Source organism: Scyliorhinus canicula, chromosome 1 (assembly GCF_902713615.1).
Source record: "Scyliorhinus canicula chromosome 1, sScyCan1.1, whole genome shotgun sequence".
NCBI lineage: Eukaryota > Metazoa > Chordata > Chondrichthyes > Carcharhiniformes > Scyliorhinidae > Scyliorhinus > Scyliorhinus canicula.
The window spans coordinates 273860544-273877761 of NC_052146.1; the positions used below are offsets into that span (position 1 = coordinate 273860544).

The 17218-nt window shown below is 42.7% G+C and overlaps 1 protein-coding gene across 7 annotated transcripts in view; it reads right to left on the reverse strand.

Moving 5' to 3' along the window:
- The window catches only part of ppm1ba (protein phosphatase, Mg2+/Mn2+ dependent, 1Ba), a 193205-nt gene that overhangs the window by 9966 nt on the left and 166021 nt on the right, over positions 1 to 17218 (reverse strand). For 5 of the 7 annotated variants that reach the window (XM_038813507.1, XM_038813478.1, XM_038813488.1 and 2 more), the window contains exons 4-5: positions 8433 to 8544; positions 1456 to 1513 (exon numbers count right to left, since the gene is read on the reverse strand). In XM_038813507.1, the coding sequence (XP_038669435.1) occupies positions 1456 to 1513; positions 8433 to 8544 (170 nt within the window). Of the gene's footprint in view, positions 1 to 564; positions 623 to 1455; positions 1514 to 8432; positions 8545 to 17218 lie in introns of all 7 variants that reach the window. The other 2 variants (XM_038813517.1, XM_038813525.1) reach the window with 1 other exon arrangement.

Consider the following 17218-nt stretch of genomic DNA (forward strand, 5'->3'; position numbering starts at 1 on the left):
TAGGAAGAAACCGGAGCATCCAGAGGAAGCCCACACAGACACCGAGAGAATGTGGAAACTCCACACAATCAACAAAGGCTGGAATTGAACCCGGGACCCTGGTTCTGTGGGGCAGTAGCGCGCCCGACATCTGTCCAGCTTGATGGGACTCCGAGCAAGTAATCAACAATTTTGCACCATCCTCACACATTCACTGTGGCTCATCTGCAGCTGCTTTGTGACATCTGTCATCCAACTACACTTAGATCATCCCTTCTTCCCTCCCCCTCGACTTTTCCTACAGAAGAGGCTATTGTCACTTTCCAGTTCTGATCAAATGGGCAAAATACTAACTCCAGCAAATTCTGGGTATACGTGTATATGACATATCAAATGAACTAAAACTCAATTTATACAACCATGTTCAGCTGCTAGGAGGCTTTAGTGCTGAAACAAATTCCATTTTGCCTGATAATATAGGGTTTTAATGTAACTTGATAGAAGTGGTTACAAGATAACAGAAGCTAAATAAATCTCTGATACAATTAAATCAAGTAGCCTAAATGTTGGAGAAGGTTAACAGACCTTGCCTTCAACACAATGCAGTTTAGATGTGAAAGTTTAAGTCGTCTCATCCCAAATCCTGAAAGAGCAATAATCAGCAATTTAATTCATAACAATGTGGGAAGTGAATTAAATTAGCACCAATACAGAAGGTACAATTTTAGTTTCAGCTTGGCAAATGCTGTAGGAACAGAATGCATTGAGTTTTGCTCTGTTTCCAATCTGACGTATGTTTACCCCAATAATTTGTGTCGTACACAGTGGGAGCCAGAAATGGCAAGAGTTCCATTCCTCAGTAGCATTGATCTTGGTGAGCATAATTCAACAAAAAATGGAAGTTTAAAAAACTATTTTGCATTATTTCTTGCTTTATATTTTCCACAAATTTTGGAAGCAATATGTTCCTTTTAATAACTTTCAACACTTTTACTGAGGTACAGTTGAACTAAATATTTCATACACGTTTATTCAAATACATTTCTAAATAATTTCCTTATACCCAAAAATACAGGCTTTACACCCATTGTGAGTGAATGACACAGCATAGACCAGGTGGAATGAATAGCCTCTTTTTGTGCTATAAAATTCTATGTAAGAGGCAGTCATGCAATTAGACGAGCTTATTCTGCAAATTACACGTACACTAAGTGTTTGATAAAAAATCTAGGACAAATTCTAAAAGGTGGTCGGAAATCGTTTCAAGTTTTCTTTTGCATGACAAAATTTTTTTTCGCTCAGAATAATGAAAAGATTATCAAATGGCAAGCTATTACAAGCAAACTTTTTGATTAGGTAGATTTACATAAATGAAAAACAAGTATAATGAGTATTAGGTGTACATTGTAATAAATAATTATTTTTTTAAATCTGTTCAGTACAAGAATAGTATGTGCATAAGAAAATAAAGCTCACCCCATCATCTTCCCTGTGTGGATTCAGTCTACTATAAACAGCTTCGATCACATTGCGCCTAAAGGAATGAGAGAAATACGAACTGACAAATGTTTCTTGTTTTGATTACTTGTGGAAAGATGAAGCAAAGTGCAATACTGTTACCTTCAATGGAACGTAGCTAAACTTGAATACAAAAGCTCCACAGAATACCACCATACCTTGGATCCAAAATGTATTCTTGTGATACATAGGCCCGATGTTTGCAGTTGTAGTGATTGTGAAACTGTCAGCATTCGCCATCATTACTCAGTGAAATTGACAGCGACTTCTGACACGCAGAAATATGCTGTTACACGTGTAAAAACAGAAATTGCTGTCACTGATTCCTCACTCCTCCACAAGTTGTGCTGTTAAAGTCCTTTCACATGGAAATCATCAAGAAGTCACTGATTTGGCATGAACTTGCACTTTTTACACTTATTATTCTAGCGATAAAACCCTTGGAAAAAGCTATGCTTTGTTGAATTATGTGGAACTGGTTTTCTAGCTGCATACACTGTTTTGAATACTGTTGAGCCACCTGCCTGGAAAAATAAATTGTATATTTCGAGAATGTCAAATCTCTCCATTCCATGAAAAGAAATTCCATTGGTTTTTAAAATTAAAAAATAATTTTGTAAAGAACTTTTGACATTTTAGCTTCTACTTTAATTCCATTTGTGTGTCCAAATTTTTATTTCGCTTTCTGTAAAATTATAAAAAGTAAATGATAAAACAAGCTCATTACTCTCTGACTTACTTGTGGAAATTCTTAAAATGTGACTGGCTGGCTAGCTTGCTTGCTGATATCAATGTTGCTGGACACTTGAGAACCCCGACAGCAATGAAATTAACATTAAAAAATTTGAAATCCATGCCATCGAGCTCACTAGATCTTCCCGGGTAAGTTTCTTCGAGGTCAGCGCTAAGCGTTACTTCACCAATGACTGCAAAATCTGGGTCATGAAGTTAAAAATCCAAGAAATTTGAAGTTTTATAAAAACTTGTCAACAAATACCAAATAGATCTTTTAAATTATTTTTAGTACCGGTTAATGTAGTCTTCCTAAAGAGCAATTTTATTTTGTCCAAGAGTCAAAAAATATTATTCAAGTAAAGTGTTCGGACATTTGAAGTATTTAAAGGGCTGTTTCATTCATGACTGAACCAAACTGCATAATATAGATAATTACATAAGAGTAGGTTATTCAAGTCACTTAGCCCTGTTTAACTAGTTAGATTATAGCTGATCTGCATTACAGTGTCAGACTTCATTTAATAGTAGAACCCTTGCTCCTGAATCAGAAGGTTGTGCGTTCCACACCACTCCAGAGTTGGGCACATTTATCCAGACTGACACTTCAGTGTAGCACACAGAGTGCTGCACTGTTGGAGGTGCTGTCTTTCAACTGACATGTCCTCTCAATCGGGATGGAAGATTTCATGGCACTATTCAAATTAAAACAGCAAAGATAGTTATTCTTTTTTTTTGTTTGAAATAAGGTATTTTTAATCCGTCAGACAGTATGCCAAGCACAACATTCTAAAATATTCTTGCATTTACATTGTAACTAAAAACAATCATAGGGTGCAAATACATTCACACATTGGTAAAACAGAACACTTAAATTTGACAAAATCCACAAAAGGTGTGGCAACAATTTCAACCTCTCTTTACTTAATTGGAAGAGGGAGAGGAGGTCGTGGTGGATATGGCGGCAGAGGTCACAGTGGCCGTGGAGGCAGTGGCCGAGGTGGATTTGGACTATTCAGAGGTAGAAAGACGACTCTCAAAGGAAAGAAAATAAATTTGATTAGAGGCCAATAAGACTGCTTTACCTTGTGTTCAGACAGAGCCTCGGATTGTCTCATAGTTGGGACATTCCAGAATTCTACATGGACTAGCTGGTTGTGCAATTTGAAGTCTGGTGAGAGCTCCCTAAGTTTCTGAATGGACTTGCAAGTAAGTAAATATATTTATTCCGAAACAAATATTACTAAAATAGATTGACTGATCATGAGTCTCATTACGGTTTGTGGGGCAAGTTGTCCGCTGTTTTCCCCTATATTACAAAACTAACTATACTTCAGAAGGACTTCACTGTGGACCACAAAGAGATTGTGATAAGTACTATATAAATTAAAGTCTTGAAGCTAACTAACAAAATTTAACCATCAGCTTCCAAAAAAGCGTACAATTCAAAGATTATAAGCCCATGGCAGATGGAAGTATTAATTTAAGATATGCACAACATTCCTTCACTTGTATTAAAAATGTAAGTACAGATGGAGTGTCTCAAAACTGGCAACCTCAGGACCAAGTCCGTGCCAGGTTTCAGATCTTGCCAGGTTTCAGAGGCAAGTTAATGATTGGCATTAGCCTCTTGCATATGTGCTTATCCTTCCTTTATGAATCCTGTGTAGTCTCACATGCTGTCTATTCCCCTCTGCTATGTTCTTTTCATTCTAAGATCACATAAGATAGTTTCCATAGGTGGTTATAGGTGCTGCATACTTGTCAGTAATAGAGGAAACTGCCATATGGTACTTTCATTTACCAGTGATACCTGCAGCGGGACACTAACACAGAGACTGGCACCATGTTGTGACTAAAGTTCGGGTCCAGCAGGGCGGAGCTGGGTCACATGGGTTCAAGAGTCACTCCAACCACTTGGAGCACAGGAAACAACAGTTTCATGCTGCTGCATGGAAGCATTCATTTTGTTCTTCATTCTGTTTCTGGCCAGGGTGCACATTTGTGGCTAATCAATTCACTAAAACTATGAAAATAATAAACATGTTTTGGGGATGAATGCTTAAGTTACTAAACTTAATTATATATTTGTATTCTTGCATGGCCCACTTGAAATGTAAAAGCTTTGGACATCGCCGGTTTTTGGACAGCTGAATTTGAGGTACTATGCTTGTATGTAAAGCCTGGAAAGAAACATTTAAGTGTTGAAAGCATAAAAATGATGCTGCAGTTTCTAAGGGGGCCATGCAGCATACTTGCTCATTTTTAGCATTAAAAGTTGTCTGATCTGGTTAATTTAAACCTTTTATATTTGAGAATTAATCGGAGAGAAAACAAGTAATTTAAATTTTCAATGGACGAACCAGACAATGACTCACCCAAAATTCCCCGTCAAGTCACTCTCTTATATTTATCCCTCCCCTCTGCAACCCCGCCTCCCCAATTCCCCACCCCAAGCATATACCCCACTGAGGTCCCATTTTGACCTAGTTAGATAACTAGATTGACCAGGTTAAAATTCGTTTGCATCTAATGCCAAAATGGTTCACAAATTTCAATATCACCTTAAAAAGAAATTGCTGTTAAAATTATTTCTGTTGTATTTCAGTACAGATGAAGGTTACTCAGAAAAGTGTATTTTAAATATTGTTTCCACTGAAACTATTAACGGTAAAAGAGTGACTAGGCTTCACCTATCAAATGTTCTGAATCTACTTCACTGAAAAAAAGATAGTCAGGGCAATCACCAGTAAGGCACCAACCTATCTATATCAGTCATCGCTGAAATATTCTTCCAAGAAAATTCATATGATTCACACTTTTAAAGTAACTAAAATTGATCCCAACACTTTATTAGCAAAACCTATTTTGATAGTTGATCTCCGACAGCAATAATAATAATAATAATCTTTTATTGTCACAAGTAGACTTACATTAACATTGCCATTAAGTTACTGTGAAAATGCCCCTACTCGCCACATTCCAGTGCCTGTTCAGGTAATGAGCCGGTTATGGGAATTGAACCCCCACTGCTGGCCTTGTTTCTGCATTACAAAACCAGGCTATCTAGCCCCACTGAGCTAAACCAGCTCATGCTCAGCAATTTAAAAAGGTTTTCTCTCCCTGGAACCAATATCTCTGATTAATATTGTCATGTGTAAATCATCTGTGGACATAATTGATAACATTTTAATATAATTAATTCCAATATTACAATGGAAAACTTTCAGCAGACAATGGTGCATGTAATGAGATTCAGAAAGTTGTATCAGATTGTGCGGGAGAAACAACATCAAGTAGGTTCAATATTTTTTCTAAATTGTTGAATGCGATTTTGTTATTCTAGGGGTACATTATAAATGTGTGAATAACAGTCATTACGCTGTATCTTATGGAGTTTATTTCACTGTGAGAATCAGAATAGGAACAGCCCTATACAAAAGACATTCGCTCTAGTCTGTGCCGTTTATTTCGGAGAGTAATCCAATTCGCCCCATTCCCCAACTCTATCCCCATAACTCTCATTTTTTTCTCCTCAGAAATTTATCAAATTCCATTTGAAGGTTACTTTTAAATCTGTACCCATCTCTACCAGGCAAACAATCCGTCCCTAGTCACTCAAATTTTTTTCACCTCACATCGTCTCTAACTCTTCTGTCAATCACTTCAAATCTGCATCACTGGTTATCAACCATGCAACCTTATTTACTCAATTATTAAAACTCATCATGATTTTGAACCCTCTATTAAATATACTGTGAACCTTCGCTGCTTTAAGGGAAATAATCTCACTACCCCAGACTATCCATATAACTCTAACCCCGCATTAAGGGGCTGGTTTAGCATAGGGCTAAATAGCTGGCTTTTAAAGCATATCGAGGTAGGCAAGCAACGCTGGTTCAATTCCCGTACCAGCCTCCCTAAACAGGCGCCGGAATGTTAAAGACTAGGGGCTTTTCACACTAACTTCATTTGAAGCCTACTTGTGACAATAAGCGATTTTCATTTATTTCATTCTTGAAATCATTATAGTAAATCTCTTGCTTCCTCTCTAAAGCCTTTTAGGTCCTTCCGAGACCATTGTGCCAAGAACTGTACAATACTTCAGCTGGGGCCTGAATTCATATTTTATAAATGTTTAGCAGATTTTCCTGGCATTTGTACTCTATGAGCGTGGATCTACCAGCCACGTCACGCAGAGCCAGTAGATGCCAGAGAAGCCTCCCGCTGGTTTCTCGGCAGCCAGTGTGGGATCTATCCAGACCTTACGAGTTGTCGCGATCAGGATCCTACTACACTGGATGTGGCCAAGCCTCGCATGACTACGTCGGTTTTAAACCTACTTCGGCAGGCTCGCCCGGGCCTCCCCAGGGAGATCCCAGCCGGGCGCCAGTCAGTACTGATCCACGTGATGTTTGGGTGGAGGGGTCTCCCGGGCCATTGGAGGCCTCTGGTTGATCAGTGACAATGCAGGATGGTCTTCTGGCCCTCCCCCTGGAACGAGGGCACCTTGCCACTGCCTGACTGGCACTGCCAAGATGGCAGGCACACAGCCATGGTGCCCAAGTGGCATGCCAAGGGTCAGGACCTGGGGGAGCCATGCCCATCAAAGGAGGAGGGAGCTGCAGGGCAGCTTTGAAGGGGTCTCTGGAAGGTGGGAGGAGGGGGAGGGGGGGGGGGGGGGGGGGGGGGGAAGAGAAGAGGGGTGTGCTGAAAGGAGGCATGGGAAGGCCTTAAAAGTGGGGGCCCTCAGTGAGCCCATGTGGAATGTCATTATTTGGTGGGAAGTAATGCCCATATGTGTGGGGATGACATTGCCTTTGCCTTTCAAAATGGCGACCCACTCTGAGGAGTCGGTCTGGCCAAGGAGTTCAGCTCCTCAGTGATGAAAATAATTCTAAGTGTGGGCTTGACTGGGGAGAAACTCCCCAGGGCTCAAAAAGTGACTGTATTGTTAGACAGAGGTGGGGAACCGCCAATAGAGTCGGTGGGAAAACTACCGGCAAAACCCGTCGCCACAAATGACACTTTGAAACTTTTCTGTTAGATCGTGCCCAAGCTTTTAAAATTGCTTTGTTAAGCTATTCCTGCCAGTATCAAATACAACCCAGTTCGCTCTCTTCTTACACTCCCTTTAAAATTGTACCATTGAGCATGCATCATCTCCCCTAATTTTTCCCATTAAAATGTACGACCTCACACTTTCTGCAATGAATTTCATGTCATAAGTCCAGCCAATCAACCAGCCTATGTCCTTTTAAAGTCTGTCACTATCTTCCTCAGTATTTACTATATTTCCAAATTTTATGTCATTTACAAATTTCAGATTGGTCCTGTATCCCCGAAATCCAAGTCACACATGATATTAAAACCAGTCCTAGAACTGAAACTTGAGGAAATCCAAAGTAGACTTATCTCCAGCTGCTCACCACAACTGTTTCTTATCCCTTAGCCAATTTTGACGCCATGTGTTCTGCCCCATGGGTTTCAATTTTGTTATAATTATATTTGACTTTGTAAGTCCATATATACATTAACTGTACTGTGCTCAACCATCCTTTCTGTTACCTCTTCAAACAAGTTCAATGAATTAGTCAAAAACAATTTACCCTTAACAAATCTGTGGTGACTCTCTTTTATTTGTGCACCATTCTCTAAGTGAATGTTAATTTTGTCCCGGATTATATTGTTTCTAAAGGATTCCATACCACAAATGTTAACTGGTTTTTAATTACCAGTTTTATCCTTATTCCCTTTTTTTGAACAAGGGATAGCATTTGCAATCCTCCAGTCTCTTGCCACCATCCCTCTACGTCAAGGCGGTGCAAAATTAAGAGCATCACCACCACAATTGCAATCCTTACTTCCCTCAGAAACTCGGATACATTCCATTTTGACTGGTGACTTATCTACTTTAAATAATTACTGCAAGCCTTCCTAGTACCTTAATGTGTTTTATCTCATCTAGTATCCCAGTAATTTCTTTGCTTACCATAGCTTTGGTTCAAATGCGTTGAGTGATTTTTCCCTGTAAATGATTAGGAAGAAGCTATATTTGATGGTGGGTGATTGAGAAAAAAAATGCACAAGAGCACAGAAAAGTTTTGTCCAAGAGCTTTTTTTTTGCTCCATTTACCAGTTACAGAGCTAAAAGATACTATGAAAAAGACAGTCATTATGATTGCAAGATATTTTATACTCACTTGCTTGCAAGACCTCCTCCTGGGGGTAGATTCGGGATGTTCTCCATGGAGAGGGTACGCATCACGTGAACCAAGTCAGGCATTCCTTCTTCACTGGGTTTATGCATGATTTCTAGAATGGTCATTAAAAATGAGACACATCTAAGCAATAGGTGCTTTTAAGCAACAAATCTGCCTCAGTGTTTTGTGCAGCTGCCTCCAAACTTTTAAAAACAATGAAGTCTGCTTTGTACAACCTGTAAACTCTAAAACAAAGAAACTGGAGAAGCATACTGTTAAAAGAGAGACATCAACATATACAAAAATGGACCAATATTCTTTGGCAACAGTGCACCCTTCTGTTGGACAAGAGGTATTCTACTTGCACTTGATATAGCTAATCATTGTTTTTCCCAAAGTGTGTCAGTTTTTCACCTCGAGTCATAAGGTTGGTGGGTCAAATCCCACTCTCAGAGCTGCTACTCGCATTAAATGCAGAGCTGATGAGTTTTAAATTAAAATATGAAAGGCTTCATGTTCTTTGTTAAAGAGCTCATGGCATACTTGGGAGAGGAGCAGGAAGTTTTGCCAGATTCTGGGCTAACGTTCTCCCTCAATCAAACATCACGGAAATAAATCCGTCCTCCGTCCCATTGATCTTTGCACAAGATCTCAGCATGTGTAAACTTGCTGCCATAATTGTCCTAAATAACACTGGCTGCACTTGAGAACTAATTTGCACTTTGAGACACTTAAGAACATGAGTGATAGGAGAAGTGTACTATAAATCCCCTCGAGCCTGCTCCAGCATTTAATGCAATCATGGCGGATACCACCTAAACTCCACCTTCCCACCCGCTCCCTAAATCCCATGATTCTTGAGGAGACCAAGCATCAGCCTTAGATATATTCAGCAATGGTGCATCCACAACCCTGCGGAGTAAAAAATTCCAAAGACACAATCCTTTGAGCAAAGAGATTTCTCCTCATCCCAGTCCAAAATGATAGGTCCCTTTTTCTGCGGACTGTGTCCGTGTTCTAGATTTCCCAGCCAACAGGAACAACCTTTCAATAACTACCCTCTCAAGCCCTTCAGAATAGTGTATGTGATCAATTAAATCATCTCTCATTCTCCCACACTTGAGAGTATGGGCTCAATTTATTCAGCCTCACATCATGGACAACCCTTCCATCCTAGGACAGCCCTCTCATCCTAGGAACCAATCTAGTTCATCTTCACTGCACAACTTCTCATGCAAGAATATCCTTGTTTATCAATACCAAACATGGAGACCAAAAACTGCACACAGGACTCCAGATGTGGTCTCACCAAAACCATGTACAATTTTAGCAAGGCTTCCTTCTTCCTTTACTCCATCCTGTTGGAATAAGGCCAGAATTATGATACTAGCACTTGTTGCAATGACATTTAAATTTTTAATACACATTTAAAAGGAAGGCTGAAGCAGTCTGCACCAAAACATTGTCATAAAGGCCAATTTTTTAACAGGAGTGCAATCCTAATCGGTCCACGAATTAGTGTGTAAAAGGCAAATAAGGCTCTCTGATTCAAGAACTTATTTAACATTTTTAGCACAGATTATTAGGCCATGTACTGAAGTAGCTGAAGGGGAATTCTCCTCAGAAATGTGCTGCTTGGCCAGCATTTAAAATATTTGTGTTGGGATGTGGGCCTCACTCATTGGACCAGCATTTGTTGGCCATCTCTAAGTGCCCTCAAACTGAGTAGCTAGCTGGACCCATTTCAGTGGGGGGAAGTTAAGAGTCAACTGCATCACCTGTGTGGGTGTGGAGTCACATGCAGATTTCTTTCCCTGAATCAAATAGAATTTACAGTGCAGGAGGCCATTCGGCCCATCAAGTCTGCCACGGACCTGGGAAAGGGCATCAGATGTTTGTTTGTTTTTTTAACGACAAACAGCAATGGTTTCAGTGTCATTAGACTTTTAATTCCAGATTTGTATTGAATTCAATTTTCATCAACTGCCATGTTGGGATTCAAACCTGGGACTCCAGAGCATTTCCTTGGGATTTGGATTACTAGTCCAGTGATGCTACCACTATACCTCTGCCTCCCCCAGAGGAAAAGGTAAGCTCTGATGAACAGGATTATATGTTGATTTGCAACCTTATGGAAATATTATTTTTTAAAAATTAGATTGCAACGTAAAAAGCAAAAAGTTTAAGTAGTACACAAGGGGAAATCCATTAAAGACAGCTGAGAAACTCTCTCTCAAAGGCTACACAAATGACTGCGGAGAGGGAAAGTTACATCAGAGAGAGGGGCGGGGCGGGGGAGTTACATCAGAAAGAGGGAGGGAAGTTACATCAGAGAGAGGGGGATAGTTACACCAGAGAGAGAGGGGAAAATTACATCAGAGAGAAGAGGAAGGGTTACATCAGAGAGAGGAGGAAGGGTTACATCAGAGAGAGGAGGAAAGTTACATCAGAGCGAGGGGGGGACGTTACATCAGAGAGAGGGGGAACATTACATCAGAGAGAGGGAGAATGTTACATCAGAGAGAGGGGGGAACGTTACATCAGAGGGGGGGGGGGGGGACGTTACATCAGAGAAAGGGGGGGGGACGTTACATCAGAGAGGGGGGGGAAGTTACATCAGCGAGAGATGGAAAGTTACATCAGAGAGAGAGAGAGGGAAAGTTACATCAGAGAGAGAGCAAGTTACATGCATCAGAGAGAGGGCAAGTTACATGCATCAGAGAGAGGGCAAGTTACATGCATCAGAGAGAGGGCAAGTTACATGCATCAGAGAGAGGGCAAGTTACATGCATCAGAGAGAGGGCAAGTTACATGCATCAGAGAGTGGGCAAGTTACATGCATCAGAGAGAGGGCAAGTTACATGCATCAGAGAGAGGGCCAGTTACATGCATCAGAGAGAGGGCAAGTTACATGCATCAGAGAGAGGGCAAGTTACATGCATCAGAGAGAGGGCAAGTTACATGCATCAGAGAGAGGAGGAAGAAAGTCACTACCGGTGATGGGATGTTCTGAGTGAGCTCATGAAAGGTGGCTCTTCTCCTGGAAACTTGAAATTAGGCACTTTTAGTCCAAACATCGACACCTAAACCGAAGAAAAAAGCCCCCCACCCTCATCGAACATCACCACAATGAACGAGGCAGGCCATAGAACTACCTGAGCAGCTGAAACGATGGCAGAACCAGTAAAAGTCTGGAGAGAAGATTGAGATGATGGTGTACACACTAGGCGACAAGGATCCGGCCACACCCGAACCGGTGGGCCGACAGAACACATGCCGGGCTACTCTCTGATAAATGAATGGAGGGACTTCCTAGAACTGGAGCTCCAAGCATTCCAAGATGCCATTAAACACAAAATTATAGCGACGGTAAAAGTGGCGGTAGCGGCGGCTCTAATCCCCCTTCGAGCAGTGCTGGAAAAGACGGAGCGGTGTCCAGAGACACAGGAGGTGACGTTCAGAGAACCGGAGAAGGCTACGACTGAGCAGAGTGACTGGATGGCCTCACTGGAGACGGAGATGGCAAGGTTGCTGGCAATGTAAGGGACACAAAGGCGAAAGATCAAGAACCAAGAGAATCGAACGCACCGCCAAAATCTTTGCATTGTGGACCTACCGGAGAGTACCAAGGGCGGAACCCTACGGAATACATGGCACAGATGCTGGGCAAACGTGCTAGAGCGGAAAGTTTCCACAAGCCTCCAGAAGTAGGCAGAGCCCATAGGTTACTCCAGCCTAAACCCAAGGCTGGGGACCAGCCACGAACCATTATTGTGAAACTGCAACAGTACCAAGACTGGAAAAAAATCCTGAACTGTGCAAGACATGGTCCTGTAAATGGGAGGGACACTCGATCTGTGTACACCAGGACTTTGGGGCAGACCTGGCCAAGTGCTAGGAGGAATTTAACACAGCCAAGGTGACCTTTAACAAGAACAATGTGTGGTTCGGGATGTTATACCCCGCCAAACACTGGGTGACTTTCCAAGGTTGGGAGTTCTACTCCACCGCACCGACAGAAGTAGACAAATTTGTGCACAAACATGGGCTGGGAAGGCAAGTGAACCAGACCTCTAATCTCATCGGTTAAAAAAAAGAGAGACTATTTGCCCAGGACGGATCTGCCTCGTGTTCGTACTGACGATGAGTCTCAGAAAGGAGGGGCGAGAACAGTAGGACATAGAAGGGGGGAGGGTAAAAAGAGAAATGCAATGGTTGGGGGGAAGATGTGAAACAATCCTGGGTGGGATTTAACCATGGTGGCAAGTGAGCTAGCACAGGGAAGTATGAGCGAGGGGAGGGCCGTGGCACAACTCCCGATGGAGTGTGCCAGGCAGGAGGGAAGAAAAGCTCTAGATTGTGTGTGTGTGTGTGTGTGTGTGTGTGTGTGGGGGGGGGGGGGGGGGGGGGGGGGGGTCTTGCTACGCTTCCTGAAGTTGATGATTAGTTACTTGGTTCTGCTGACATTTAGAGAGGTTGTTTTCGGTACACAATGCAACCAAGCGATTTATCTCCCTTCTGTAGTCGTTATTTGAGATATGACCCACCACAGTGATATCATTCGCAAACGTATAGATCGAATTGGAGTTGAATCTTGCCATACCGTCGTGTGTGTACATGGAGTACAGTAGAGGACTGAGCACACATCCTTGCGGGGCCCTGGTGTTGAGGACTATTGTGGAGGAGGTGCTGTTACCTATCCTGACAATTGCGGTCTGTTGGTGAGGAAGTCGAGGATCCACCTGCAGAGAGGGGGGTCAAGATTGCTGAGTTTGCTTATTAGTCTTATCGGGATAATGGTGTTGAAGGCAGAGCTGTAGTCTATGAACAGCAGTCTGACATAGGAGTTTGAGTGTTGATTGTAAAGCTAGGGAGATAGTATTTGCTGTCGACCAGTTGCGACGATAGGCAAACTGCAATGGATCGAGGCAGTCTGGGAGGCTGACGTTAATCCATCTTATGACTAGCCGCTCAAAGCATTTCATGATAACAGATGTCAGGGCCATTGGCAGGTAGTTGTTGAGGCACTCTACCTTGTTCTTCTTTGGTACTATGGTGGTACTTTGGTATTATGGTGGTCTTCTTGAAGCAGGTGGGAACTTCGAGCAGAGAAGTGAGGTGTTGAAGATGTCTGCCAATACACTCGCTAGCTGGTCTGGGCAGGATCTGAGTGCTCGCCTAGGGACTCCATTGGGGCCCATCGCTTTCCCCGGATTCACTTTCAAGAAGGCAGCTCTTCCCTCTGAGGCTGTAATAGTGGGTATGGGTGTGTCCAGGTCTGTTGGGTCAGGTGGCACTAATGTATTGGTTGTCTGTTCAAAGTGGGCATAGAACCTGTTCATCAGGAGGATTGCTCTAGCCTCTGAGATTCCGCCTGGCCTTGCTTTGTAGCCCGTAATCTTGTATAAGCCCTGCCACAGACATCATGGGTTTATGTCATTGACCTGGGACTTTAGTTTGATCCGGTATTGTCTTTTGATATCCCTGATGGCTTTACGCAAGTCGTACCTGGATTTCTTATATAGGTCAGGGTTGTCAGACTTGAATGCCTCCATCCGGGACTTCAGTAGGGAGTGAACCTTGCAGTTAAGCCAGGGTTTCCGATTGAGGAACACCCGTATTGTCTTCTTTGGGACACAGTCATCGACGCACTTACTAATGAAATCTGTGATGGTGGTCACTTTATTTGCATACAGGACCCACGAACAGACAGATCAAACTCCAAGTCGGGGGAAAAAAAAATCAAACATGGCAAAGGAATTGAATGTGTTCATGGAACAGAGGGAGCAGTGGACCCATGGAGGATCACAGGGGAGGAGTACTCCTTCTCCCAGGTACACAGGGTATATACTAGAATCAACATTTATCGTGGAGAAAGCGGTGCTTCCAGGGTTAGGAGTGGGGTACTCCGCAATCGTAATCTCCGACCGCGCCCAACATTACGTGGATGTGAGCCCCCCCCCCCCCCCCCCCCCCCCCCCCCCCTCGATGGAGGCTGGACACAGTCCTCTTGGCCAATAAGGCATTCTGTGAATGGACATCATATGCCATAGACGGGTCCGTTACTAACAACCAGAATGCAGAAGTCTTACCCGCCATGTTCTGGGTGAAATGATTACAAGACGTGCAGAGACAGAAAAGAGAGGATGGCCAGGCAACAGCTGGTCAACTCCATATTAAGAACATAACATAAGAACTAGGAGCAGGAGTAGGCTATATGGCCCCTCGAGCCTGCTCTACCATTCAATGATATCATGGCTGATCTTTTGTGGACTCAGCTCCACTTTCCGGCCCGAACACCATAACTCTTAATCCCTTTATTCTTCAAAAAACTATCTATCTTTACCTTAAAAATATTTAATGAAGGAGCCTCAACTGCTTCACTGGGCAAGGAATTCCATAGATTCACAACCCTTTGGGTGAAGAAGTTCCTCCTAAACTCAGTCCTAAATCTACTTCCCCTTATTTTGAGGCTATGCTCCCTAGTTCTGCTTTCACCCGCCAGTGGAAACAACCTGCCCGCATCTGTCCTATCTATTCCCTTCATAATTTTATATGTTTCTATAAGATCCCCCCTCATCCTTCTAAATTCCAATGAGTACAGTCCCAGTCTGCTCAACCTCTCCTCGTAATCCAACCCTTTCAGCTCTGGGATTAACCTAGTGAATCTCCTCTGCACATCTTTCAGCGCCATTCTCAGGTAAGGAGACCAAAACTGAACACAATACTCCAGGTGTGGCCTCATTAACACCTTATACAATTGCAGCATAACCTCCCTAGTCTTGAACTCCATCCCTCTAGCAATGAAGGACAAAATTCCATTTGCTTTCTTAATCACCTGTTGCACCTATAAACCAACTTTTTGCGACTCATGCACGAGCACACCCAGGTCTCTCTGCACAGCAGCATGTTTTAATATTTTATCATTTAAATAATAATCCCTTTTGCTGTTATTCCTACCAAAATGGATAACCTCACATTTGTCAACATTGTATTCCACACCAGAAAAGGTCAATCCCTCCATCCTCTCTACACCGAAACGTCCTTCTGAATTTCAACATGCTTAATCCATATTGATTTTCAGTCAACATATGATTCTCATTGTTTGAACAATTTACCTCAGCTCAATACAAGAACCAACCAGCTACTGTACTAAATATACCAGCACTGATGCAAGAAAACAAAATATTATTAAAATACTCTATTAAAAGGTCTATTAAGTTTCAAAAACTTTTACACTCCAGTGTTTTACTCCCATCTTATAAATCACAATTTTAGGAACACCTAATATTTTTTAACTGGGAGAATGTTTAATTACTACACTCAACCGTTTGTGTTCTATTTCTGTGAGCTTAAAACACATTGCACACTTTAGAACTGTGATTTACTTCATAGAAACTGGTCTGATTAATTGAACACTGCCACAGGTTTGTCAGCCAAGCCATTTCCAGATAGTTCAAGGATCCCCTTGTTGCCCTAGAATAAAATAATTTTTAGTCTGTGGTGTTGTAAAGGTCAAATCATATTGAGAAAACAAAATGATAAGCCTTAGGCAAACGAAATGTACACAACCATAATGTAGTTGTTAGAAATAATTAATGTGTCAAATAATCCAAAATTCAAATTATATAGTGATCTGTAGCAGCAATAATAGGACTTCAATTTGTTCTTTCATTTTCATCACCCCCGACTCTGTGATCCATTGTTTACAACATGATTACAGTCAGGAATTTCACTGAACAAACCAGAAAGGTTCATTGCAATGCTTATGGAAATTCACTTTATTTAAGCTTTTCTGTCGCATTACACTGGACATTCCAGCAACATCTGCTTACTGCTGATAATGTTTTCTGTAACAGCAATGTCTGAATGGATTCAAGTTATGAGGGAATCCTGCAACACATGCTGTGCCAAAAGGCTTAGTGCCAGCTGCATGATCATAATCCAACAGCAATGTGAACAACACAAGGTACCCCGGGCAGAATTCTCCCTTCCTGAGACTGTCTTGATGCAGGGGCAGGATTCGCGAAGTTCTACGACAGAAAGATTGGTGCTGCACATCGACCAATTCAAAGACCATTAAGGGGCTAGCACCGGCACCACGTGGAACACAATCAATTCCAATGGGAAACGGTGCCGGGTTGAGGATTGACACTCGTGAGGCTGACAAGCTGCAGCCACATATACACACTTCACTCCACACACATACCATCCCAACCAACAAGATGGCAGCAAGACGAAAGGCACCAAGGTTTAGTGATGTGGAACTGGAGACCCTGCTGGGCGCCAGGAAGGAGAGATGGTAGGAAGGAGGCTGCCAGCTGCCGCCGTTTGCTGGGCCTGGGTGCAGGTGGCAGAGATTATCAGCGCTGTGAACAACACAGTCCAGACCAGCCAACAGTGCCAAAAAAAACTGCATGACCTCCTCAGGGCGGCCAGGGTGAGTATGCAACACTGTGCCCCGAGCACCAACCCCCGCCCACACACCCGCAACTGAGCCCCCTCTGCTACCTGCCCCCAAACGTAGAGGGCAGCTGAACCCCATCTTGCACCACATGCCGGCACCCATACTGGCCACCATGGCCGGTGCCTTGGCCACTGAAGCAACCAGCTACCTACCCTCTGGGTTGCATGTGTCAGACTGTCTAACACTGAGCGTTTTCTGTTTCTTCCCACCCCTGGACAAGGCCGCCGACAACTGCAGAGAGAGAGAGAGGGAAAAGATTGGAGGGGGACCACTAGCACCTCAACACAGCAGAATAGAGGGCACAGGGCACGGTCGGAGT